General features: G+C 34.9%; 2 protein-coding genes across 4 annotated transcripts in view; one reads left to right on the top strand and one right to left on the bottom strand.

The window, feature by feature from the left end:
* The window catches only part of LOC136024749 (sprouty-related, EVH1 domain-containing protein 2-like), a 38,443-nt gene extending 32,347 nt beyond the window's left edge, over positions 1-6,096 (bottom strand). Inside the window, exon 1 of one of the 2 annotated variants that reach the window (XM_065700207.1) lies at positions 6,004-6,096. The gene's annotated coding sequence lies outside the window, so the exon portion shown is untranslated. Of the gene's footprint in view, positions 1-5,744; positions 5,927-6,003 lie in introns of those variants that run through there. The other variant, XM_065700198.1, reaches the window with a different exon arrangement.
* Positions 6,097-11,981: 5,885 nt separating this feature from the next.
* The window catches only part of LOC136024740 (tau-tubulin kinase homolog Asator-like), a 132,122-nt gene continuing 116,416 nt past the window's right edge, over positions 11,982-27,687 (top strand). For both annotated transcript variants that reach the window (XM_065700186.1, XM_065700177.1), the window contains exons 1-3: positions 11,982-12,067; positions 24,839-24,950; positions 27,382-27,529. In XM_065700186.1, the coding sequence (XP_065556258.1) occupies positions 24,894-24,950; positions 27,382-27,529 (205 nt within the window). In that variant the 5' untranslated portion in view covers positions 11,982-12,067; positions 24,839-24,893. The remainder of the gene's footprint in view (positions 12,068-24,838; positions 24,951-27,381; positions 27,530-27,687) is intronic.

The raw sequence follows: 27,687 nt of genomic DNA, 5'->3' as shown, positions 1-27,687 counted from the left end.
TTTAACTTATGAAAGAGTGATCGTACCTTTATGAAATTTCATATTTAGAAGGACCTCGAAACTCAGATCTCTCATTTTAAATCCCTACCAGATTCAGTGTCATTAGGGGGGGGGGACCGGCATTACTGGTACGGATCCGTTCTCTTTGAGGGAGCTAGAAGTTGTTAATTTGGAAAAATTAGAAAAATTGAGGTGTTTTTAACTTAAGAATGGGTGACCAGACCTTAATAAAATTTTATAATTAGAAGAAACTCAGGTCTCAGAGCTCTTCTTTCAAATCCCGACCAGATCTTTTGACATTGGGAGGGAATTGGAGGGGGAAACTGGAAATCTTGGAAAACGCTTATAAACGGCGTAGATACGTAATTGACGTAACTGGACTGGATCTGTTTTCTTTGAGGGAGTTAGGTGGTGTGGTTCAGTGCTTTGGTGAGTTTAGTGCTTCTGGACGTGCTAGGACGATACAAATTGGTAGGCATGTCAGGGAGCTGCACTAATTGACTTGTTACAGTTGTTTTCCCCGATTCGACTATCTGGAGGGCTGAAGAGAGAGGAAAAATTTGAAAAATTGACGTATTTTTAACTTACGAGTGGGTGATCGGATCTTAATGAATTCTGATATTTAGAAGTACCTTGTATCTCAAAGCTCTTATTTTAAATCCCGACCAGCATTAAGCCTCTGATTTTCCTTTTAAAGCAATCTATTGATTCTTAGAATTTTACTAGAGCTCATATCATATGAGCTCTTGGCTCTTCTTGACCTTGTCACAAGTGCCATATGAGCTTTTAGCTCTTGTTTTTGATGAATACTATATAAATATAAGTAGTTTCAAAAATTTATTAAATACCCCTAAGGGGTTTCCTTCCTCCCTTACCTGTATTTATGACCCCAGGGCAAGGGTGCCTAATGTTTATTATGTACCTTCAGGAACATATCACTTTAAATGACATTAATTTAATAAGTATATGCATTACTCCGTAAAGCAAAGTATATGATTACCCCGGTTCCAAACCGGGGTAATCAGTCATTTATGAACGAGCTTATAAATCATCAACTATATGAGATGATGGGGAAAAACCAAAATATTCTAAGATAAGGCACTATTAGGAATAAAATGAGATCCCGTGGAACTAAAATGGACGAATATCCTACAACTTTAGATTTTAAAAAATAATGTTCGTATATTTTATAGGCCTACAATCGGCGTTTCTTTACTTTCAAGAGCCAATAATGTCTAAAATAATGTGTTTTAAAGAATAACGTTCTTTTAAAAAATAATATTCATACATTTTATAGGCCTACAATCGATGTTTCTTTACTTTTAAAGGCCAATAATGTTTAAAATAATGTGTTTTTAAGAATAATGTTCTTTTTAAAAACAATGTTTATACATTTTATAGGCCTACAATCAGTGTTTCTTTACTTTTAAAGGCCAATAATGTTTAAAATAATGTGTTTTTTAGAATAATTTGCTTTTTTTAAAATAATGTTCATACATTTTATAAGTCTACAATCGGTGTTTCTTTACTTTTAAAGGCCAATAATGTTTAAAATGATGTGTTTTTAAGAATAATATTCTTTTTAAAAATAATGTTCATACATTTTAAAGGCCTACAATCGGTGTTTCTTTACTTGTAAAGCCAAACTGTTATCTGCTTTGTAACCTAACAAATTCCAATTCGTATGGTGTTAAAATGATATTGCCTCAAGGTGTTGTTGCCAATTATACATGTTTTCAACTTCCTTTTAAATCTGGTCTTAATGCTAAAGAGATGTCAACATTCTTAATGATATTCTGGCAAACCCCTGAAGGAGTGCTTAAGCCAATGAGAAAGGAGGAGATCTTGAATACTAAGAATTATTGCTAAAAATCATCTTTTATAACTACAAACTTAACAATCTTTGGGATTATTTGTCGGTATAAGATCTACAAAACGACACAAAAATCAAGGCTATATGATTAGTACAACCCTTTTAAACAGTAAAGGAAGAATATCTTAAATGGCAAATTTTAAAGGAAACTGATGATAATAAAAAAAAAATTCACGGCCAAAATTTTTGAAATCTTGTGGCAAATGGAGAGGCTACTTTACAATTCTCTACGTCTTCTAAAAGTGATTTTATTTCTACTTTTAAAAATTAGAGGTGTCCCCACTAATTAATTTTTTATGAAGCTCTAATGAAAAAAAATGCAAATTTGTTCGGCCTATTCATGTCAAAGCTTTCAATGAAGCCACAGTAATTTTTTCATCAAAGAATCTGCTCGTGTCTGTTGTTAATACGCATTTCACTGCTATTGGAAAATAGCATTGGCTTCAAACCTCGGAGATCCACCTTAAATGTTAAAACATGTTTTCCTAGATTGTAGTCAATCAATCATAACTAGGGTAAAAGACCTTTTGGTAAAATTGGTGCAAACAGTATTACTGGCTTTCATATAAAGTGAATATACCACTCAATGCCTTCTTTAATGCTGTTTACAAATATAATAATCGCTTCTACTGCAAATTCAGATTTAAACACTTTTTGACCTCTTAAAAATGACCTATATATGGGGTCATTCCAAAATTTGGGCTATATATTTGCACATCAGGGGGGTGGGGGTAAAGCATAGCATATATTAAATATGCAAACTAACCATTGCTGTATTTTTTTATGTGTTTGTGCACATCAAATTTTAATGAGAAGAGAAATCACCAGTGCAACAGCACAAACAGCAATGGTTAGTTTATGCATTTAATGCCCTCTTCTTCTTGTTGCTGCCCTCACAAAGCACCATGCTGTAGTAAAATAGGGGTGGTCAAAAAATCCATTGCTATTTTTCTGGAATGCCAAAGAAAAGCAGTGTTTCCCAAAAAGAGATCTTTTACTGTAGGATGTAGGGACAACTTTTGTTTAGGCTAAGTTTAAATGTTAAAACATGTTTTCCATGTTTGTAGTCAATCAATCCTAACTAGGGTAAAAGACCTCATTTTGAGAAAGACCACTTTTCTTTGGCATCCCAGAAAAATATATAGACAGGTTTCTGGACCACCTCTATTTCACTACAACATGATGCAAAGTGAGGGTAGTAACAAGAGCCCTGCCTTTTTGGTAAATTTTTCACCAATAATTTGTCAGCATAGATTGAAAATATGGTCTCTGTTCTGACAAGTAAATGAAAAGAAAGAAAAATATTGACTATTTGTGATTTGTTGAATAAATCTTAAGCAATGAAAGTTACATTTTTAGAATCAGAAAAATATCAGTTTTCTGCTAATATGTGAATAAAACTGAAACACTGAAAGGGTATATACATCAAAATAGGATAATTGGTACTTCCAAAAGAGGTCCTAGTAAAATAGGTCCTAGTAAAATTATGACAGTTCATATAACTGACTTATCAATAAAGTGAACATACCACTTGATGCCTTGTTTATGTTCTTTATTATTATAGGCCTATAATAATTCTCAATTATTATAGGCCTATAATAATTGCTTCTACTGCAGATTCAAATTTAAGCACTTTCTGAGCTCTTAAAAACAACAAATTTTCAATTAAAGTATGAGTTATCACTTGATTTTGACATATATTTTCTCAATGCTGTTTTCTTGGTCATTTTTGACAAAATAATACTATATTCTGGTAAAATTATAGCAGTTCATATAACTAGCTAACCAATAAAGTGAATATACTACTTGATGCCTTCTTTTATGTTCTGTATAAATTTAATAATTGCTTCTACTGTAAATCCAAATTTAAGCACTTTTTGAGCTCTTAAAAATGACAAATTTTCTAAAAATTATAACAGTTCATATAACTAACTTATCAATAAAGTGATCATACCACTCAATGCCTTTCTTATCTTCTTTGTGAATATAATAATTGTTTCTACTGCAAATTCAAATTTAAGCACTTGTTGAGCTCTTGAGAATGACAAATTTTCAATTAAAGTATGAGTTATTGCTAATTTTCTGCAAAATAATGCTATATTTTCTTAGTGCCATTTTTTTCCATCATCTTCAAAAAAATTAGGTAGTTAATTGCCTTCTTGCTATCTCAGAAACAGTTTAGGTTAGGAAAAATGAAACATTCAGGGATTAATCTACAGACTAAGGTATGTCCTGGGAAGGTATTTTAAGGCAACTACCTCTACTCCTTCTCCCTCTAGAGGGCTGTGACCCTTGATGACCTTTGAAAATATGTGTTATAAAAGTGAAACCTTGCAAAATAGATCTTCTGCTTAATTGAAGTACAACAAAATTGTTTTCAGCTTCATAACTTTGCTTAATTCCATTTTATAAGGTTTTAAAGATATGCAAATATATTTAATTGAAGTACAACAAAATTGTTTTCAGCTTCATAACTTTGCTTAATTTCATTTTATAAGGTTTTAAAGATATGCAAATATATTTCCTAAATTTTGAAAAAAAAATGATATGGCTCAGAATTCTACTGAAATAACAGGAATTGCATTTACAAAACTAAAGGCAGAGAAAAAGCAACTAGTAACTGAAAATTAAGATAAAATGTCGTTTTGTCAAAATTTCAATAGTTATAGACCTGTCATGTAGGCAAATTTCAGGGCCCTCTAGAGAGAGAAGGAGTGGAGGTGGGTACTTTAAAATACTTTCCTGGGACACATTTTAGCCTGTAGACCCATCCCTGAAAGTTTCTTTTTCCTACCCTAAACCCTTTCTGAGATGGCAAGAAGTCAATTAACTAGAATTTTACAAAAAAATAATGCTACATTTCTCAGTGTTAAAATTATTTATAATAAGGATAGGTTAGGTTAAAAAGTGCTTAAATTTGAACTTATGGTAGAAGTGATTACTATATTTGTAAAGAACATAGAAAAAGGCATTGAGCAGAATGTTCACTTTATTGGTAGGTCAGTTATATGAACTGTCATAAATTTACTGAGGTCTTTGTAAGTGATTCAATAAACTAGCCTAATAATTTCAAGAATTTGATCTCAGATAATTTTAATAATGAGCATATTGATGCCTAGCTTGCAGGAACTACCTGGGAGGGTTAAAGAGAGAGGCTTTCAACATATTGGGATGGAGGATGAGTAAGTGTAGCTGTGTTGGGCTCCAGCAGCTTGGTGCTGAGGAGAGTTGTTAGCAGTAGGCTAGTAGATGCATAGCTTAAAATTTTAGCTATTCATTGATATATACAATTCTTCTCAATTCCGATTTGGTAACAAGGTGTGCGAGTTTTAATATTAGATATTTTTGTTCAATTGGATACTGGTTTTTTTACCCTATTCCAGTTTCATAAATCAGACAACCCTAACTATCTAGTACTATATAGATCATATCCATTATAAGGAGCATACTGTCAACATTTATAGCCTATGCTAGCATGTAGGCTTAGATACACACGTTTAGGCCTATCCAAGATTAGGTACGCCCTATTGCCTGAGTAACTGGGGTAGGCTACTAGCCTACCAAAGAATATTTTCATTTAAAAACTGAAAAAATGCCAAATTTATTTTGCCCCTAGAATTTGAAAATTGGAATGACCATAAATGATAACCTAGGTTTACTTATCAATGATAGTAGGCTAAGGCCTATGATTTGTAGGGTGGCCTAGTATACAGAAATATAAGATGTTTGTTTGTTACAGAGGTCTCAAATGGCAAACCCTATTACAGACCAGGACCTAACAAGTCTTGGTCAAGCCCAGCATAATGAACAAAGGTCCTCCCATAGATCTAGGGATAAGGAATAGGCCTAGCAAAGCATAACCTAGACTTACAACTTAGTTACTCTTTGCTATCCAAAATTGTCAATACTCCAGGTTAAGACAAGCAAATGAAATATCATTTGAACAAAATATCTGGGTGGTAGCCACTTTAGGCCATATCTTTTCCACTTCAGTCCTTAACCCATCCTCCTACAAATTGTCTTTCATTCATCCATTTTGCAAAACTGAGTTTGCAAAGAACACAATTAAATAAAGAAATAAATGAAATTGTCTTAAGAAAAAAGGTTTGAAGATTAAAGATAAAACAAACCCAAGCTTTCTAGATCTTTTGAGGCAAGATATATAGCTTAAGACACGAACTATTTAAAAGATTTCCTATTTTCATCCGCCTTCATTCAGAAAGCCTGGCAGGCAAAGGAAGTCCGCATTGGCGTAAAAAGACTTTTTTCCCGCTAAGGACTGACACAGTCATAGGGTACGTCTCCATTTGTCGATCTCCTACAGAAAGAAACAAAAAAATAGACCTTACACAAAATTCTCGAACACCTTTTAAATATATGGTAATTTAGCCGTTCTTCAAATTTTAAAACATTATTCGACTACTTGCAATTCAATAATGTAATTGTTATTCTTGGAAAAAACGCCAATTTTCTTTCAATAACATTCGATATAATGAAAATCCAATATCAGTTGGGAAATTCAAAGTATTTTCTAACTCATTTTCATACTGGTCTATGCTTCATCTTCACAAAACCATATTGGGAAGTTTCCAATTTGTCAAAAGAGCTCAGATTCTACAAAATATTAATCTGGAGTCTGTGCTGTTAGTAATTAAGTATGTACATAGTACATTTCTATGTGCTTAAATATGCCTTTCAAGAACATTCAAATAACAAGTGCATTTAACACAAAGCCATTGGTTCACACATATGCCTTTTCAAACAAAAAGGCACATTTCTGTGTGATCTGTAAAGCCATTAAAGTCGGTGTGAAACTCCGACTTTAATGTCGCTAAAGTCGCTGAAGTTGGTGTAGCGAAGAGCCTAGTTTAAAAATGTTGATGATGGATTGTACTGAGTTGTTAAATTTAGTTATGAGATGCTAGCCAGTCATGTATCACAAAAACTCTTGCTCATGGTAAATTTCATTTGATTTCAAAAGGAGCAGACAAAAGGTTAAGCTTACAAATGTTTTCAACCCCGTTTTTATTTTCTGCGTTTCAACTGATGTCAGGGACCAACTTGATATTACAGGTTTAACATTTTTACTGCATCCTTCATCAATGAGCCATTTTGTGTAACAGAGAGATGAAGAAAAAACGAATCTGTGTCACCAGAGTACACTTTTTAAAGACTATTGTGAAATTTGAAAAGAAAAACAAAATGGTAGATTTATTGTAACTAAATGACACAATATTCGAATATGCATAGCGATTATTTATGCGGCTATAATGAAGAAATAGTTGTCAAAGAATATATATTTATTTATATATAATAAAATCATAAGAAAGAAAAAAAAAATACTAAGCTTACTGCATGAGAAAATAGTTTCTTGCAAATAGTTTAAGCTGTCTTGTTTATTTGTAAGTGTTGCGACAAATGAAGTTTAAAAAAAAGGAAAGTAAAGAGCGATGTTGAAGCCTCAAGATAGTAGAAATAAACTCATTTAATAATTCAAATCTATAACAAAAAGTAACCACGATGAACAAACAAATAATTTTTATAAGAATATAAATTAAAATAAATGGTCTTGTTGAACTAAATAAGCACAACCTTAAATTTACAGATATTAAATGAACTTTCAATCAAATTTAAAACAAGCTGAAATTACTTCTAGTAGTACTCTTGCCACCCTCTTAAATTATCTAAGACCTGGAATTTACTAAAAACCATTTGGTTTCAAACATTGTATTTTTTGTAACATTAAAAGCAACAATAGTAAGTCACACAAAAAAGTAGGTTTGACAATCCTTGTCACAAATCCTCCAAAATACCTGAACAAAAATAAAATGAAATAAAGTGTATGCTAAGAAACTATTTAACTCTATAAAGAAAGTGCATTTGTGCTTAGCAGACGACAATATGTTTTTTTGAACAGCGTATTTCTAAATTTTAAACCAGAAAAAAGAAGAAAGTCAATGCTAATCTAGTATACGGGGAAATGTTTCTGATAGTAATGAAATTTGTGAATGTCCCTTAAGTTGTGCTATTTCAGAAGGACGCTTTAAATTTCAAAAGTTCCCATTTTGGGTGAGTTTCCCACAAAAGCAGAAAAATTGATGTTTAAATTTCAATTTAAGAAAGAAAATTCGTTATTTTGAAGCAGCTCTTTAATTTTTAAAAATAATATTTGGATCTGTGAAAAACAATTAATGTACAGAAAAAAAGAAACTGCTCGAAACGTAAATTGATCAAACAGTTCGTGGTACAAAACTGCTAGTAAGGAGCGCCTCGGCTCGAACCAAACTTTAAAAAAACGGGATTGTAATATCAATAGATAAAATAGATCAATAGATCAAAAGAATGAATTAATTATGCTGATTCCAAATATATAAGATTCGTTGAGTTTAGTGTTGCGCATCAGAAGTTACAAACCTGAGAAAATTTGCATGATTTCTGGGTTAGGGTAAACAGCCCCTAAAATTCAAATCTTGATGAAAATCATATCGTTAGATTATCTATCGGGAGAATCTTCCTTGTGGAGGGAAATTTCTGGGGGTTAACATTCCAGGAGAAATGATACATTGGAGGGATTTGACAGAATTACTATGCGAAATTCTTTTTTTTAATTTTATTATATTTTCTTGAGCATATTTTTCATGTGCAGATGATCCAGAGGAATTATCCAAGGGCTTTTTCCGCGCGTTTTGATTTGTAGGGAATAATTTTTATGGAAGGGAGCATTTCTGAAGTGATCGAGAAATCCATTAGAGATTAAAGTCTTATTCAAATGAAAGAATGCTAAGGAGAATTTTTGTGGCTGAATCGTCCGCAAACAATTTTACAGGGAAAGGGAATTCTCAGCGAGTATGGAAATGTCTGAAGGAAATTTGACTGGGGGGGGGACAATTTACGTTGGATGAAATTTCTACGGAGGAGTTGCTTGTAAGGGGGACGGATTTATTTCATAAAGGGCGAGCCAGATTTTCTGGCATTATTTGAAAAACGAATATAAACTATTCGATGTATGATGGGTTGCCCCTTCCACAACACCTTGCTCTTTACGCTAAAGTTTGACTGTTTGAAATTTTTTTAAGAGCTTCTACTGAAACACGGGGGCTGTTTTATGAAATACGAAGCTTTTTCAAAAGTTCTAACAACTTTAACTTAAAGAGGAAGGTATTGGGGAGGGGGCAACCCATCATATAAGGAATAAATCTGCCAAGATTTATATGCAAATTTCATTTTTAATTTTTCATGTACGGTGAGCCAAATTCAAACCTGCATGGGTTGACAAACGTTCATAAATTAAATAAAAACACAAGTTTGCTTAACTGAAAGTAAGGACTGACATTAAAACTTAAAACGAACAGAAATTATTCCGTATATGAAAGGGGCTGTCCGCTCTTCAACACCTGGCTCTTTACGCTAAAGTTTGTATTGTTTTAAAAAGTAGAGTTGTGACAAAGAGTCAAACTTTACTGTAAAGAATGAGGCGTTGAGGAGGGGACAGCCCGTTTCATATACGGAATAATTTCCGTTTGTTCTAAGTTTTAATGTCGCTCCTTACTTTCAGCTAGGAAAAGTTGGTTCCATCCAACCCTCTTAGCTTCCTAATTACAATAATTCTGGAAATACTACATGGTTCTTCCTTTGGGTAGGAAATATTGTTTCTTTAGTTTATTCGTCTAGTTCATAATTTCGTCTGGAAGAGAAGACTCTTCCTTTGAGCACAGCTATGGACCTCACGGCCACCGATTATTTGAATATTTTCTTGGACGGTATATTCATTGAATGATTTTGAAAACCTGATCATCGGTTTTCGATTCCAATATGTTTCATTCTTCTGTGTTCTATTTTCCATTGCCTGTTATTTGTTCTTCAGATCAGGCATATAAAACCTTCTAATTTATGTTGAAGGTTCTTTGTCTAAGCTTGATTGCTTTTTTTTATTGCTTGTATTTGTCTTAGTCTTTCTTGAAACAGAAAGTTTATATGAGCAGTTTTTCTGCCGGTAGATGAGGGCTTTTTATCATAGTGAACCTAGTACAGACTGGTTTTTCCATTTTCTACTTAGTGTCGTCATCCAGCTTAACATTTTACTGTCACCGAGTTCCTGGGGTATAGGTCGAAACTGCATATTTTGTTTTGCTAGTCCTCCTCCTTGGCTGTTTTACTCCATCACATATACTTCGACAAGACTGTCCCAATTCTCTTGTAGGGCTTTCCTGATGAAAGTGTAAAAATTTTTCCACCAGCCAAGACAATTTGTTTTCTTGTCAATTAAAATGTGGCTGTTTTTGTCTTAACCCTCCTTGAAACATACAAATCAGGTCAGTAGCTTTTTTGACGGTAAGGAAGGGTTCTTTACCATTGCTATCATAGCATAGCTGAGTTACTTTCTCCTTTTTATTTGGATCCATCCAAAAAGCCGTTATGTTGTAAAAATTGTTCCTTTACTTTTGCTACATTAATCTTCTTCGAGTGTATTGTTGGATGAAGTACATTTTCTAAGACTAAATCAGTTTTTCTCGTTCGTCGTTCCCGGCCAATACGTTCAAATTTCTCCAACAGTAAGACAGTTTTAGTTCCTGGGTTTCATGATATCGTATATTATCCTGTTTTATTTTGAATTTGAAAAGAACATTTTCTAAACAATTAGAATTTTACGCTCGTATATGTAAAAGACATATTCTATTATTACCTGTCATTTCTTGGACAATTTTAATATTTAGTGAAATTATCGATGATGCCTATTGCCAAAAATAATGATGGTAGGTTGGAGGCGAAATTCATAATTCAAAATCTAGGAGGGGGAGGGTAATTTTGTGTTTTTCTTTCGATTGTCTCCTATGAGACGATCACAAAAATATGTGATTTTGGTATTTTCAACTTAAAAATCAAAAAAATATTGCCCTTTCATCTATATTTTAAAAAATATCTCGGGGTACTATGGAACTAAAAAAACTTAGGGGACAGTAGCCTAATTCTTATTAGTAGTAATTAATATTCGTTTTATGATTCAATCATTCATACAAAAGAGTATCCCTTTTTATGTTTGACTTGATGATTTATTTTAATTTTTATTCGCTTAGGATTTTATTTATTTATCTTAAATTACCTTAAATTAAAGCTTGGAGCAATCTAATGATTTCTCCTTGAAGTTGACAATTTTAGTTGTATTTATGATTCTTAGTGACCAGATGCACTGTGCTTATCCATAGTTTCCCATATGAGTCTACACCCCCTGGAAGAGCAGTCCGAATCGAGTCTTCGCTTGAACATGTCCACAATGTTCAGAGTTTATTCCAACTGTTGATGATTCTTGTGAAAAAGAATTGAGTCTGGATCAACAAAGGGAAATAATGCTGGGAGTGTATTAGCCCTTATTAACTTATAGGGTAAAATGTCATCACTTATTTTTTTCCCATAAAAAAAAGTTGTGAGTTTCAGCTTTGCTAGTCTTACAGGGAAGGAAAGTTCCAGCATGCCGGATATCACTTTAGTGGAACGTCTCTGCACATCTCCTAACACTTTTATGTCTTTTTTTAAAGTAAAGGGAGGCTAGAGACATTCCGAATTTAAGCTTAGGACGCATAAATCCCTTATACAGAAGACTGGTGACTTTAGGGAAAAGTGGAAAGAGAATGCTTAATTATTTATTGATAATAATTTCTGTTTGTTTTAAGTTCGGATCATTATAGGACTTTACGTTCTCTTGTTGCAAGTTTAATATGGTTCTTTTTTCTTACATTTTTTTATCTTCTTTAAACACTTCCTTTTTAAATAAATAGACTTGAAAAACCCATGTATCATTGCTAGAGCTTCACAGCCTACTAAAACAGAAAAACGAGAGACTTCGAAAACAATCCTAAAGATATTACCGTGCAAAAGATAATATCTGTACCCTAAGAATGAACTTCATTATCGTATTGGACCTACTGAGAACCAAAACATATTAGGAATCTAGAATAATAATTTATGTTGGTTTTTCAGGTTCATAGTAGTATATTTTATCACTGGGGATTGATTTTAGTTTGACACTATCAGGATATTTCTCACTTTGATCACACTTCGTCTTTGGGCAAAAGTACAGAAGAGACATCTTATAAACAGGCAATTAAATATAATTTAAGAAAAGATTATTCAAGGCTAAAGATTCCCCTGTTCTGACCTCTTTTAAAGGAGCATCATTAGATATTCTGAAACAACTTGGTAGATATTTAATGGCGATTATCAATTGTTTACTTGAATTATATTATAGTTTTGGAAGCCTTTGGACAGTCTTGAGTTGAGGGCTAGTTGTCTCTTTAGGCTATCCTTTGGCCTAGCCTAGATTGTTTGGTCTAGGTAGCCTAGTCTATATTATACTGCAGAAATCAGATGAGAAAAGGTAACTGTAAAGGTATAGAGTAGGGGATATTGAGAAGGAAACATGCTAACTTAGTAATATGCAGAACAGTTGTAGCCTAGCTAACACATTTTGACTGCAGCTTCACTATACTTCACTCCCAGTTTCCCTAATGTGCAGAAATAGGGTAAAAGACTTCTTTTCAGGAAAGATCACTTTTATTTGGATTCCAGAAAAATAGCAATGTGTTTTTGCCCCATTTTGCTACAGCATTATGCAATGTGAGGGCAGTAACAAGAACCCCACCTTCTTGGTCAAATTTTAACCAATAATTTGTCAGCATCAATAAAAATTTTAGTCTATTTTGACAAGGAATAAACAAAATTATATTTAATATTTGAGGTTTATAGAATAAATAGCCTATTAAGCAATCAAAGTTGCATTTTTAGAATCAGAAGAAAGTTAGCTTTCTGTTAATATGTGAATAAAACTGGGTAAATTTATCACAGTTCATATAATTGATTTACCAATATAGTGAACATACTACTCAATGCCTTTTTTTATGCTCTATATGAATGTAATAATTGCTTCTATTGCAAATTCAAATTTAAGCACATTTTGGCCTAACCTAACAATAAATAATTTTGGCACTGAGAAATATAGTATTATTTTGTCAAAAACAACCAAGAAAGCAGCACTGAAAAAATGTAGTATTTGTTTGTCAAAAACAACTGATAACTCATGGTTTAATTGGAAATTTGTCATATTTAAGAGTTCAAAAAGTGCTTAAATCTGAATTTGAAATAGAAGCAATTATTATATTCATAAAGAGCATAAAAAAGGCATAAAATGGTATGTTCACTTTATTGGTAAGTCAATTATTTGAACTGTGATACATTTACCTAAAACTGAAACACTAAATTTATATATAGCCTACATCATAATAGGATAATTGGTATTTCCAAAAAGAGGTCCTTGTAGGTAAGTTAATAAACTAATAATTTCAAATATTTGATCTTAAACAGTTTTAATAATAACTGAATTGATGTATAGCTTAGATTACTAGCTTTTCTATTATATATATAATTCCTCCCAATTCCTCTTTGGTAACAAGATGTGAGGGTTTTAGTTGCACATAAGTTTGGTAAATTTCGCCCTATAGCCTGAATTTATAGACTACAGACTACTTTTAAAGACAGTAAAATCCATGCTTTTTCCTCAATAAATCTGTACACCTTACCACTTTGAAAGAAAGGAGGAATAGTATTTGCTCCTGTTTTACTGGATCTGCCCTCTCTAATATGTAACACCAAGAACATTTTCCCTGGTTTTCACAACCCTGCTAAACCTAATCTTTTCTTTTGAGCCCCCTCAGTAATCTCAACTTTCTGGCCACCCCATTATGTTACCTACAGGTTCTCTGTCACAGAGCACCTTAACAATCTTTGATGCTTATTCAAAACTCAATAGGACTCAGTTGTCTCTTTTTTTTATTTCTTGTATATTGTCTTCTTATATTGCCATTCTTGTATTTTTTTGCTCCTTTGTAATTATAGACTGCATATACACCCTATAGACTACAGACTATTTCCCATACATTCTGCCACCTGTCACTTGTTTTTCTGGCTAATTATAGACTACATATACGCCCTATAGACTACATACTATTTCCCATACGTTCTGCCACCTGTCACTTGTTTTTCTGGCTAATTATAGACTACATATACGCCCTATAGACTACAGACTATTTCCCATACATTCTGCCACCTGTCACTTGTTTTTCTGGCTCTTTATTTTCTGGCTAATTATAGACTACACATACGCCCTATAGACTACAGACTATTTCCCATACATTCTGCCACCTGTCACTTGTTTTTCTGGCTCTTTATTTTCCGGCTGATTATAGACTACATATACGCCCTATAGACTACAGACTATTTCCCATACATTCTGCCACATGTCACTTGTTTTTCTGGCTCCTGTTTCATCACAGTTGACCAATTTCCAGATATACCTACATGAGTTGAAACAAGAGAGACTTATTAATAGAATACATGGAAAATATATAATTTGGGCTATGTATTTGCTTGCTAGGAGTTGGGGGGGGGGGGTAGGAGTAAAGTATAATGGAATTGCAGTCAAAATGTGTTAACTAGGCCTAAAATTGTTCAGTATATCATGAAGTAAGAATTGTTTTCTTAACATGTTTCCTTCTTAATAGCCCCTACTCTAGACTTTTGACAAATAAACTAGGCTGTACAATTAAATTCCTCATTCAATGTTCTTTCCAAATATAGTGATCATTGCTTTTACAATTGCACCCCTCACCCTAATAAGGTTGGGTTCCCTGTGCTACAATAAACCCACTACTAAAACTCACTGCTGCACCAAGCTGTTTATGGCCAACATAGTTGTGCCTGTTTTTCTCCACCCCAATCTTCAAAGTTTCTCTCTATACTCCCTCCCATGAAAATTTTTAACAACTATCACAAGCTAAAAAGAATAGGTTAACTGAATTCACATTTCAAGTACAAAATATCAAAAACAAATCATAAGCATAATCTAAGTCAAACATCAGCAGAGAAACAATTGATAAAAAAAAAGGCTTGGGTCAAAGAAGAAATTAAAAGTTAGAGTTTAGACTACATTAGAAAGGAGCAAAACAAAGAAAAATACAAGAATGACAATATAAGAGGACAATTTATAAGAAATAAAAAAAATGAGACAACAGAGTCCTATTGAGTTTTGAATAGGCCTCAAAAATTGTTAAGGTGCTCTGTGACAGAGAATCTGTGGGTAACATCATGGGTTGGCCAGAAAGTTGAGATTACTGAGGGGGCTCCAAAGGGAAGATGGGGTTTAGCAGGGTTGTGAAAACCAGGGAAAATGTTCTTGGTGTTACATATTAGAGAGGGCAGATCCAGTAAAACAGGAGCAAATACTATTCCTCCTTTCTTTCAAAGTGCTAAGGTGTGCAGATTTATTGAGGAAAAAGCATGGATTTTACTGTCTTTAAAAATGATGCTTAATAAATGCTTCTGGACCAACTTAACTTTGGTAACACATGTCATCAGACATGTGTATTCCAATAATGATCTGACAAAAGACAGGTAAACATGGAGGGATTGCACCCTTAGGCAATCAAATTTATTCAAGGATAGCAATGAATTTGTTTGTTTAACAGTACTGAATTTGAAACATGTATATCTCTCTTAAGGTTATTCAAACTATGACCCAAAGGAGTTTAACTTGTTTCACTGACATGTTTGGTGAGATGAAGTCTAGAAAAATGGGAGTGGACTTTAGGAAGTATATGATCATTATGTTCAATTTAAAAGTACAGTACTTAATTTAATGTTTACAATTAGATTCTTTGTGTCATCCAAAACTTGGATCAGGATTCCAAAGGGGCCACTATGACATACTTCAAGGATCAACATGTTGTCCATGTATTTCCATCTTTTATGGAATAGCCTACATTTTTAAAATATGGGGAGGCTAGAGGCTTTCCAACTTCAAGGATTCATTTAGCCAAAATGAATATCTTGGTAAGTGGTAAAATTGTATTCAAGAAGCCAAGCCTCAGCCCATTGACAAGCAGTCTAGATTGTTTTGTAGAAGGGGGTGATCTTCATATGACAAGGATGGTCTGAGAAGCTTCAAGTTGTCAGTGTTGAGTGTTAATTTACTGAAAAGTCTTTCAGAGACTAGCCTGTAATCAATATATTTTTGTTGTTTAGAAGATGATTGTGCAGTAGGCAAAATAGCTCCAAAATAATTACAACTTGTTTACTGTTACCAGTGGATGTTTATGTCATATTCCTAGTAAAAAGGTCTGGATTGCTGAGAATTACTAGATCAAGAGTATTGGAGAATATCTACCATAGAAACCCAATTCATCAATCCATTGAATTTCAGGAAGATTAAAATCCCGCAGATGGACAAGATCTGAATTTGCAAAGTCAGACATCATCAGAGATAGCATAGCAGGAAAAGCAGATCCAGAGTCTAAACACTGGGAGCATTGGGGCTTCTTTTAACCATATTCAAAACTATTACCTTAATTTTTACTTAGGAGCAAATTAGTTGCAAGAACTGTGATGCTCCATAGTTGATAATGGCAATAGATCTGGTCATTGGTTCAAGGTCAAGCAACAAACCATCAGGACTAGAGAGTGCTGGAGAGATGCAATTTAAGCCCACTTGGTAACAGTGATCACATGGTAAGTGTGGTTCAAGAACCATTCTCCAGCAATTTAGAGTTGGCACTGCTGCACAACAGCAACTTTAGATTGGGTGTGCAAGATGGTTGAATATGACAAGCCACATCATTCTCCAAGCTGACTCTCTATTGTGTTCCAAGAGTGTTATGGTATTGAGGGCTGGGAGGGGTTTTCCCACTGGAATCTCCATGGTTTGGCCTCCTATTTTTTGTTGAGCCTCTTTTTGAATTCCTCAGGAAGGTTGTGGAAATTGTCTCTTGGCTTAGTTGATTCCGATTGTTCACCAATCACTGGCTGAAAAAATCTAATTAGACCTTGGCATTAACAGTAGATTTGAACAGTTTTTTGGGAAGTCCTTGTGTGTTTGTCTTTGATTGGGAGAGAAGGTGAACAGCTTCTGGTCCACTTACTAGATGTACCTGTAGGTGAGCATCATGTCATTACGCCTACACTGAAAAACAAGTGTTGGGAGGCTAGCAGATTCTAATCTACTGCAGTAGGGCTGACTGTGTCAACTGTTGATACATTTGGTGGCTCTCCTTTAGATACCTTCAACAAGCTGGATGTCACTCTTGTAGAGAGGACCAGCAAGAAATATTCCAAAATTCGGGACTGGCCTGACCAGAGCTTTGTATAGTTTCAGAAAACTGTGGAGGATCAACTACTGACAGGTCTTTTCAGGAGTCCCAAATTTGTGTTTGCTTCCAAAACTGCTTAGGCAGTGTGTTTATGGAATTTTAAACTTAACAACTTCTAGAGCTAGGAAGCAAGACTGTCAATGATGTTTAGCAATTGTACATAGCGTACTGGTGCTGCAGATTACCACAGTTTAAATGAAGAGTGACGCACTTTGAGATGTTGAAGGACAGAAGCCACTTATCTGCCCATGCTTGAATTTTGTTAAGATTGGCTTGTAGGCTACTGCTGTCTGTGCCAAATAGCTTGGAGTTGTCAGCATAAAGATTCAGGTGGTTTTTTGTTTCAGCTACTAGTTCATTGATGTAGATGAGGAATAAGGTTGGTCCAAGAATGCTTTCTTGAGGGACACCACTCAGAACTTGGCAAGGTGTTGAATAGACCTTCTCTCCATCTGCGGTAAAGAGCTGAACCTTTTGCATTCTGCCACAAAGTAAGTCCATTAGCCAGTCAGCAAGCTCTATGTTAATGCCCACAGCTGTGAGTTTGGAGTGTAAACAACTACAAGCAACTATTGATAAATGACTATTGAGGATCTTTGGTTGTGTATTTTAATCCAAATAGACTCATTCCAATCAAGAGTCAGAGAGTTAAGGTGATTGACACTAACCTGTAATTCTATCTCTTACACATAAGCACACTCCTCTGTAGAACGCTCTATAAGGTTCAATAAGAGTTGGTAACCATTGATTTCAATTTCTTCAGGTGATAAGGCTGACAAGGTGTTTTTTTCACATAACTTCTGTAATTGCTGCAACACCTAATTATTTCATAATCAAATGAAAGAACAGTTCAGGAAGTTTGTTAGGGAGGCTATCTACATTGGAGTGGTTGCTCCTTACTTTTAGTTGAAAAAATTTGTTTTTTATGGCACTTGGTATTAACCAAGTGACATATAGCAGTCGCCAATTCTGTCTGTCTGTTGGTCCTGGTTTTGCTACTTTAGGCACTTCCAGGTAAGCTAGGACGATGAAATTTGGCAAGCGTATCAGGGACCAGACCAGATTAAATTAGAAATAGTCGTTTTTCCGATTTGACCATCTGGGGGGGGGAGTGGGGGCCCGGTTAATTTGCAAAAAATAGAAAAAATGAAGTATTTTTAACTTATCAGCAGGTGATTGGATCTTAATGAATTTTGATGTTTGGAATGATATTTTGTCTCAGAGCTCTTATTTTAAATCTCGACCGGATCTGATGACATTGGGGGGAGTTGGAGGGGGAAAATCTAAAGTCCCGGTTTTTGCTACTTTAGGTACTTCCAGGTAAGCTAGGACAATGAAATTTGGCAAGCGTATCAGGGACCAGACTAGATTAAATTAGAAATAGTTGTTTCCCCGATTTGACCATCTGGGGGGGGGGAGTAGGGGCCGGTTAATTCGGAAAAAATGGAAAAAATGAAGTATTTTTAACTTATGAGCGGGTGATTGGATCTTAATGAAATTTGATGTTTGGAATGATATTGTGTCTCAGAGCTCTTATTTTAAATCCCGACTGGGTCTGATGACATTGGGGGGAGTTGGAGGGGGAAACCTAAAATCTTGGAAAACACTTAGAGTAGAGGGATTGGGATGAAACTTGATGGGAAAAATAAGCGCAAGTCCCAGATACATGATTGACATAATCGGAACTGATTTGCTCTCTTTGGGGTAGTTGAGGGGGGGGGGGAGTAATTCTTAAAAATTAGAAAAATGAGGTATTTTCAACTTACAAACGGGTGAGTGGATCTCAATGAAATTTGATGTTTAGAAAGATATCGTGTCTTAGAGCTCTTATTTTAAATCCCGACCGGATCTGATGATGGGGGCGGGGAGTTGGGAGGGGGAAACCTAAAACTTGGAAAACACTTAGAGTTGAGGGATCGGGATGAAACATGGTGGGAAAAATAAAGACAAGTCTTAGATAGATGATTGACATAAACGAAACGGATCCGCTCTCTTTTGGGTAGTTGGGGGGGGGGTATTTCTGAAAAAATAAAAAAAATAAGGTATTTTTAACTTATGAACGGGTGATCAGTTCTCAATGAAATTTGATATTTAGAAGGATATCGTGGCTCAGAGCTCTTATTTTGAACCCGACCGGATCTGGTGACATTGGGGGGGGGGGGAGTTGGGAGGGAGAAACCTAAAAATTGGAAAACACTTAGAGTGGAGGGATCAGGATGAAACTTGGTGAAAAAAAAAAAACACGAGTCCTAGATACATGATTGACATAACCACAACGGATCCGCTCTCTTTGGGGTAGTTGGGGGGGGGGGGTTAATTCTGAAAAATTAGAAAAAATGAGGTATTTTTAACTTACGAACGGGTGATTGGATCTCCATGAAATTTTATTTTTAGAAGGATATCGTGTCTCAAAGCTCTTATTTTAAATCCTGACGGGATCTGGTGACATTGGGGGAAGTTTGGGGTGGGAAGACCTAAAATGATGGGAAACGCTTAGATTGGAGGGATTGGGATGTAACTTGGTTGGAAAAATAAGCAGTAGTCTTGCATACGTGATTTACATAATTAGAACGGATCCGCTCAATTGCGGGGGGGGGGGGGGGTAATTCTGAAAAATAAGAAAAATGACGTATTTTTAACTTACGAAGGAGTGATCGGATCTTCATGAAACTTCATATTTAGAAGGACCTCGTAACTCCGATATCTTATTTTAAATCTCAACCGGATCAAGCGTAATTGGGGGGGGGGGGGGGCAGTTGGGGGGGACCGGAAATCTTAGAAAATACTTAAAGCGGTGAGATCAGGATGAAACTAGATGGGAAGAATAGAAACCTGTCTAAGATACGTGACTGACATAACTGGACCGGATCTGCTCTCTTTGGTGGAATTGGGGGGGGGGGGGGTAATTTTGAAAATTGAGTATTTGTAACTTACGAAAGGGTGACCAGATCTTAATGAAATTTGATATTTAGAAGGATCTTGTGCTTTAAAGTTGTAATTTCAAATTCCGACCAGATCCTCTGACATTCGGGGGAGTTGGAGGGGGGAACCGGAATTCTTGGAAAACATGAAAATTGGAGTATTTATATCTTACGAATAGATGATCGGATCGTAATGAAATTTGATTTTTAGAAGGAATTCATGTCTCAGAGCTCTTATTTCAAATCCCGACCAGATCTTTTGACATTGTGGGGATTTGGAGGGGGAAATCTTGGAAAAACACTTGGAGTGTAGGAATCGGGATGAAGCTTGGTGGATAGAATAAACATATGTCCTTGATACGTGATTGACAGAATCGTACTGGACTCGCTCTCTTTGGGGGAGTTGGGGGGAGGGGTTCAGTGATTTGGCGAGTTTGGTGCTTCTGGACGTGCTAGGGCGATGAAAATTGGTAGGCGTGTCAGGGAGCTGCACAATTTGACTTGATAAAGTCGTTTTCCCAGATTCGACCATCTGGGGGGCAAAAGGGAGAGGAAAAATTAGAAAAAATTAGGTATTTATAACTTACGAGTGGGTGATAGGATCTTAATGAATTTTGATATTTAGAAGGACTTTGTGACTCAGAGCTCTTATTTTAAATCTTGACCGGTATTAAGCCTCTTATTTTCCTTTTTAAATCAATCTATTTATTCATAGAATTTTGTTAGAGCTCATACCATATGATCTCTTGGCTCTTAGCTCTTCTCGCCTCGTCACGAGTGCCATATGAGCGCTTAGCTCTTATTTTATATTTAATTTTTAGTAAAGTTTTTCTACCATCTGAATCAAACACTTGCACATAATCTATAAAACTGAGGACTAAAAGGTCTGATTGCTTAGAAAATTCTTAATGATTAAACTGAGAGTGATCATTTGGTGAATGCATCCTCTCCCCTTCCTGAACCTATGCTGCTCTTCTTTAAAAAAGTTATCTACTGCATCTCCTTAGTCAATAAGTATCATTATACAAAGTCTATTTATACAGATGAATAATACCCTCTGGCTACAAAGGTCCTTGCCTGGTGATAGCTGGGATCAAGCTCCAGGCTATGCCTGTGTTACCCATGTATTGCCTGTGCTACTAGTGGAGACTAGTTTGCTATGCCACCATATTAATTTACCTTAATTTGTTTTTCATAGCAAAATTAAGGTTTATGCCAAATAAAGCTTGCTCCATTTCTTTTGGAAGTGGGTTTACAAAAAAATATCATTATTATTATTCTAATGATGACAAAACTTTTGCAATGTTTTATGGCTCAATGGCAATTAGAATAAAGTTTCACCAATTCTTTGTTGGTTTTATTAGTGGAAGTATTTCCTATATGCCATCAAAAGAAGATGTTGATCACTGCCTACGAGTATAATGTATACCAAAGAACAAGGATATACACAAAATGTTGGCTGACTCTTTTGTGGATTAAAAGTATACCCACGAGTTCTCTTTCCATATGGCCCACTGTATGCTTTAGAAATGGCCTATATAAAGTAGGGTTTCTTAAGAGAAATTGTAGGTTACAATTCTGATTTAATGTCTTCCAAGAAGTGGAAACCAAAGCAGAACCAAAGCTCAGTTTAGTTTGCTTGGATTCTTGAAACAAAAGAGGTCAAGTGTCAGAAGGAGTGTTATACTTTATCTTAAAATGTTGCTTTTCTAGAGGGGTATCAGCCCCCCCTCCATTACTGGGAAATCAATATGTGTATATATCTGTAAACCACTAGATTTATTTGGTTTCTGTCAGCAAGGTAGGTTCTTATGGCATTTGGTATTTACCAAGTGACATATAGCAATTGCGATTTCTGTCCGTTGGTCTGTCTGTCTGTTGGTCTTGGTTTTACTAGTTTGGGCACTTCCAGATAAGCTAGAACGATGAGAGCTGGCGAGCGTATCAGGGACCAGACCAAATTAAGGTAGAAATTGTCGTTTCCCAAATTCGACCATCTGGGGGGGGGGAGTGGAGGGACAGTTGATTTGGAAAAATTAGAAAAAAGAGGAATTTTTAACTTATGAAAGGGTGGTCGGATCCTAATGAAATTTGATATTTAGAAGGATCTCTTGTCTCAGAGCTCTTATTTTAAATCCCAATCCCAACCGCATCTGGTGATATTGGGGGAGTTGGAGGGGGAAACCAGAAATCTTGGATAATGCTTAGAGTGGAGAGATACGGATGAAACTTGGTGGGAAAAATAAGCACAAGTCCTAGATACGTGATTGGCATAACCGGACCAGATCCGTTCTCTTTGGGGGAGTTGGGGGTGATGGTTAATTTGGTTAATATGAAAAATTGGAAAAAATGAGGTATTTTTAACTTATAAACGGGCTATTGGATCTTAATGAAATGTGATATTTAGAAGGACCTCGTAACTCAGAGCTTTTATGCTAAATCCCGACCCGGTCTGGTGATATTGGGGGGAGCTGGAGGGGGAAACCAGAAATCTTTGATGACACTTAGAGTGGAGATATTGGGATGAATCTTAATGGAAAGAATAAGCACAAGTCCTAGATACATGATTGACATAACCGGACCAGATCCGCTATCTTTGGGGGACTTGGGGGTGGGGTGGGGTAATTTTGTTAATTCAGGAAAGTTAGAAAAATGAGGTATTTTTAACTTACAAATGAGTGATTGGATCTTAATGAAATTTGGTATTTAAAAGGACCTCGTGTCTCATAGCGTTTATTTTAAATCTGACCGGATCCGGTGATATTGGGGGGGGGGGTTGGAGGGGGAAAACGGAAATCTTGGAAAACGCTTAGAGTGGAGAGATTGGGATGAAACTTGGTGGGAAGAATAAGCACAAGTCCTAGATACGTAATTGACATAACCGGATCGGATCCACTCTCTTTAGGGGAGTTGGGGGGGGGGGGGGGAGATTTCCAGTGCTTTGGAGAGTTTGGTGCTTCTGGACGAAAATTGGTACCCGTGTCAGGGACGTCCATAAATTGACTTGATAACAGTCGTTTCCTCGATTCGACCATCTGGGAGGGGACTACAGGGAAAGGAAATCGCGAAAATGTATGTATGTTTATCTTACAAATGGGTGATCAGATCTTAATGAAACTTGATATATAGAAAGATCTTATGTCTCAGATGCTCCATTTTCAATTCGGATTGTATCTGGGGACATGGGGGGGGGGGTGGGTGAAGGGTGAAAACGGAAATTGGAAATCTTGGAAAACTCTTAGAGTGGAGAGATTGGGATGAAACTTGATGGGAAGAATAAGCAGAACTTCCAGATACATGATTGACATAACGGGCCAGATTCGCTCTCTTTTTGGGAGTTGGGGGGATTTCTAGTACTTTGGTGAGCTCGAGAATAAGTACAAGTTATAGATATATGATTGACATAAGCAGACCAGATCTGATCTCTTTGGGGGAGTTGAAGGGATTTCTAGTGCTTTGGCGAGTTCAATGCTTCTTGACGCGCTAGGACAATCAAATCGATCACTTTAGTACCGAGTCCAATTTTAGGTTCCGACCTTGTCACAAGTGCCATACGAGCTCTTGGTTCTTGTTCAGTATGCTGGCTGATACTGATATGCCCTTTTAGATTGTGTTTTTTTTTTGGATACCGTGTATTGGCCTTATTGGCATAGAAAGACATTTTTTCATTAAAAATAATATGAGTCTGAATGTTTTGGCTTCATGTCTGGAAGCCTTTACCAACAGGGAAAAAAAAAGGAAAGAAACTAGCCTAAAATAAACAAAGCACACAAAGAAAAGAGAAAAAGCAACTCAAGGAAAAATATATATCTTTATAATGTCTAGCAAAAAGGTTTTTAATTGTATCACTTTGTTATCTGTTTTTTATCAATAGATTTGCCAGATTCATTCCACAATTTATTTGACATCTCATCTTTTTACCCCAGTTATTCTACCTCTAGTTAAACTAGTCATCATTTTATAGCTGGTTAACGTTTGACTATAAGAACAGGGATGTCAATTCAAAAAACTTGTGCTATTGCCCAGAACTCACTTGAATCAAATTTCAGTCAGTAATTAAATCTTGATGATTTAAAGAACCTTTTTATTTCTTTTGTCTCGTAGTTTATTTCTTTGTTTTGTAGGTATGTATGTTATAATTTATATGCAAGTACCCATAAGTGCCTGCAAAATAAATAAGTACCAAAATCAACACCTCCTATGCAGACACGTATGCGAGTTTTGTCTTCTGCCCCCCCCCCTCAAAAAAGAACAAATTACTTGTCAATTCGAATAAGTGTTCAGAAATCTAGGAAAAATTAGGATTTCATGGGGCAGGACTGAGTCCTTATGCTAATTCTCTGAATATCTTTCTACTCTTAGGTCTTAGTGGCAAGTGGGGACTTACTGAACCTAATTGATTGGAACGTTTTCTTTGCGGAAGTATTCTGAATTGGCTGTTGACTTGCTACTCTTTTTGCTTATAGCTATGTCCTGCGGAATATAAGGCTCTGATATCACTCTATATATCTGAATGCCAGGAATAAGAGAAGAACCCTATTATGGATTGACCAAAGCACCCCTTCTCTCCATATCACCTACAATTTTGATTATGTTAACCTATTTTTGTACCTAAATTCATTATTTTATGACTGATTTAGATTAGTTTTGTTGGGTGGGGGCTAATATTTGAAAACAAATATTTGGCTTTTTATTCTTCAATTTGCCCAAGAGACAGGGTTCTTTAAAGCAATATTGGGGAGGGGGTATTCCCACCTCTGCTATGTGTATGGGTATATCCATTATCAGTTGCACTGTCTGTCTGCCTATGTTGTGCCTGATCTATGGATTAATCAATTTTTTATTAATTCCAGGCCAATGTGACAGTCTACACCCTGCCACAGACTAGTCAGTAAACTTTTCAAGGCCATGACCACAGAAGACCTTCTGCAACCTGGGCATGTTGTAAAAGAAAGATGGAAAGTAGTAAGACTCTAGTTCTTTTTATAGCACTAAGTTAAAAAGAAAGAAAGAAAATCAACTTTCAAAATGGGTTCTGTCACGAGAGTAGTTCATGAAAATTTGAAAAAGAAAATGTTACACATATTGCTAGAAAGTCTGATATCCCTTATTAGCTAACTAGAAAGCTAAGCTAGCTAGAAAGCTAGATGACTAGAAAGCTAACAAAAAAAAAAATCCAATAAAGGATAATGTAAACTGTGAAGAAAATTAAGCTAGTCAATTTTGTATAGGTCATGCTGGTCATTTTGACTAGTCAATTTTCAATTTTGTATAGGTTAATTATACTAACCGGTTTTCATTTTTGTATAGTCAATACTGTGTATCAGGGTATGATAGTTTCTCAGGACATAATTGGAAGAAGGCGTTTAAGCTCACTTGCAGCATTGAATTATCAGGCACGAGTTGCTGAAATAAGCAGTGTTTTGATTGCCCTTTGCTGTTTCATTATTAAGTTTGTTTGAATAAAATTTGTCAGAAATGGCAGATAGTTCAAGTTCAAGTAAGAATGATCACAACAAAAGACAGGTCGAAGTATTGTTTAATTAAACGATTGGTTAGTTGCCTAATGCCTTATAGTCTATTGTTGCAGCTGAGATTAAACACCATTGAATTATAGAATATGTCCAGAGATCCACCTCAAAACCCCAAGAATAAAAAAGAATTAAAATAGAAAAGTTATTCAACAAAAATTTAAAACACAAGGAACTATAATTGGAATTTTTTAACCATTATTTAAAATTATTAAATCTTGAATAACAATTGATTAATAATAATAATTAGTGATTAATAATTAAATATTTAAAATTATGATTAATATTTAAAACCATTTGAAAATTATTTTAAAAATCTTAAATAAATGCTATGTATTATTTGTTATGTATAGATAATCAATTATGAATAATTATTTATTAGTGGCAATTATAATTTATTATCCTGGCAGTATTCTACATAACTTTAATGCTAGGTAAGAAGAGTCATAAGTATTCCAGTTGATAATATAAAAAAAAACTAGTATAGAGAGCATGAAATAAAGAACCTACTAATATAAAGAAAAATCTTTTCTAAAAAGGACCGACCATATCCGAAAACATGAGAAAGTGAGGTAAGGGGATTCTCCACGACTGATCCTAAACGCCCAAGCCAGGAATGTATAGCCATGCCATGCCGCCCCAAGTCATGTTATGTATAGATAATCAAGTGTGAATAATTATTTATTAGTAGCAATTATAATTTATGAATAATTCATCATCTAAAACTAAGTTAATATTTAAAGTTATTGAAAAACTATAAAAAAGAAAGTATTCACTTTGAAAAGAAGAAAAATTTCTTTTCCTTCAATTTTTGTAAGCTTTGAAGCAATTTAATATAATTAGTATACCTTTTGTGATTAGAAGTAACTCTAAAAACTCTGAATTGTTTGCTTTACCAATCTTTTTTGGGAATGAGAAACGAAAACTTTATTCCAAGTACCTTAATTGGTGGAAGTTAATCTAAAAATTTAGAGCCCCTCCTCTCCACAGCATCCCGAAATAAATTCTTGAAAGTGGAATTGCTGGTCTTAGGAAAAACGGTCCCTTTCTAGAAAAAAAAAAAATACTGAATACTTTATAGAAAGTTGTTGAATTTGGCAAATTAATCTTTTAAAGACTCTCAGAAATTGAAAATTGAGCTCTTTTCTTAAAGTTGTATTAACTTGGCTTTATTCAGACTTTATCCGTGACAAAAAGAGAAGAACTCAGAGCCTTGTTTCTTAAAATTGTTTGTCTGTATATTCTCATACATCTTGGGTGTTTAATATTACTAAGCTCCTCCTATTAACGTAGCTTTACTACTTTCTTTAAATTTCAATGAAAATTTATTCAGAAAACAATTGTTCCCGTAATTCTTTCCACACAGATCGGACAAATGTACATGAACTTATATCAAGGGAGCAGGGGCGGGGGGAAGGGATCTGTTAAAACAGTAAAATATTCGTAAATTCTGTGAAATAAGGAAATATGGAGAAAACCATCAAAGCCCTGAGATTTAAGGCCTTGACTATGCGTACAGGCCGTCCTATGTAGTTGCCTGATCTAAAAATATGCAATAATTTGCTTTCAGATTTTGGCTATATATATATATATATATATATTTCATTGCTGTTAAAGCCATATAAAAACCTAATACAAATAAGCAGATGCAAATAAATAAATAACTTTCTATTTAACTGTAAAATACTTGTAAAATGTATGAAATAGGGAAATAAAAAACTTTCTATTTTCGAGCATTTAAGCCCAGTTAAATAAAATTGACACTATATATCTAGTAGACGTTACTTCGAGAACATTATTGTTTGTTATATTTCTTTTTGTACATTAATTGATTTATTAATTATCTTAATAATCCTGTTTTCTAGATTCGGAAAATCGGTGGAGGCGGATTCGGGGAAATCTATGAAGGTCAAGATCTTGTAACAAGGGAACATGTTGCTCTGAAACTCGAGTCGGCCAAACAACCAAAGCAGGTGTTGAAAATGGAGGTAGCAGTCTTAAAAAGGCTCCAAGGTAAATTAAGAAGCAAATTAATGGGTGAAAAGTTGAAAGTTGTTGAATTACTTTGATGGTTAAAGTGAAGGTTTGAAGCACTACACGTTGGACATGGATTCCTTCTCTTACCCTCTTTCTGTAGGTAGTATTAACAATCGTTTCACCACAAAGGTATT

Source organism: Artemia franciscana, chromosome 1, assembly GCF_032884065.1.
Source record: "Artemia franciscana chromosome 1, ASM3288406v1, whole genome shotgun sequence".
NCBI lineage: Eukaryota > Metazoa > Arthropoda > Branchiopoda > Anostraca > Artemiidae > Artemia > Artemia franciscana.
Note: the sequence above shows the minus strand (reverse complement) of the source record. Positions and strands in the feature narration are given on the sequence as shown.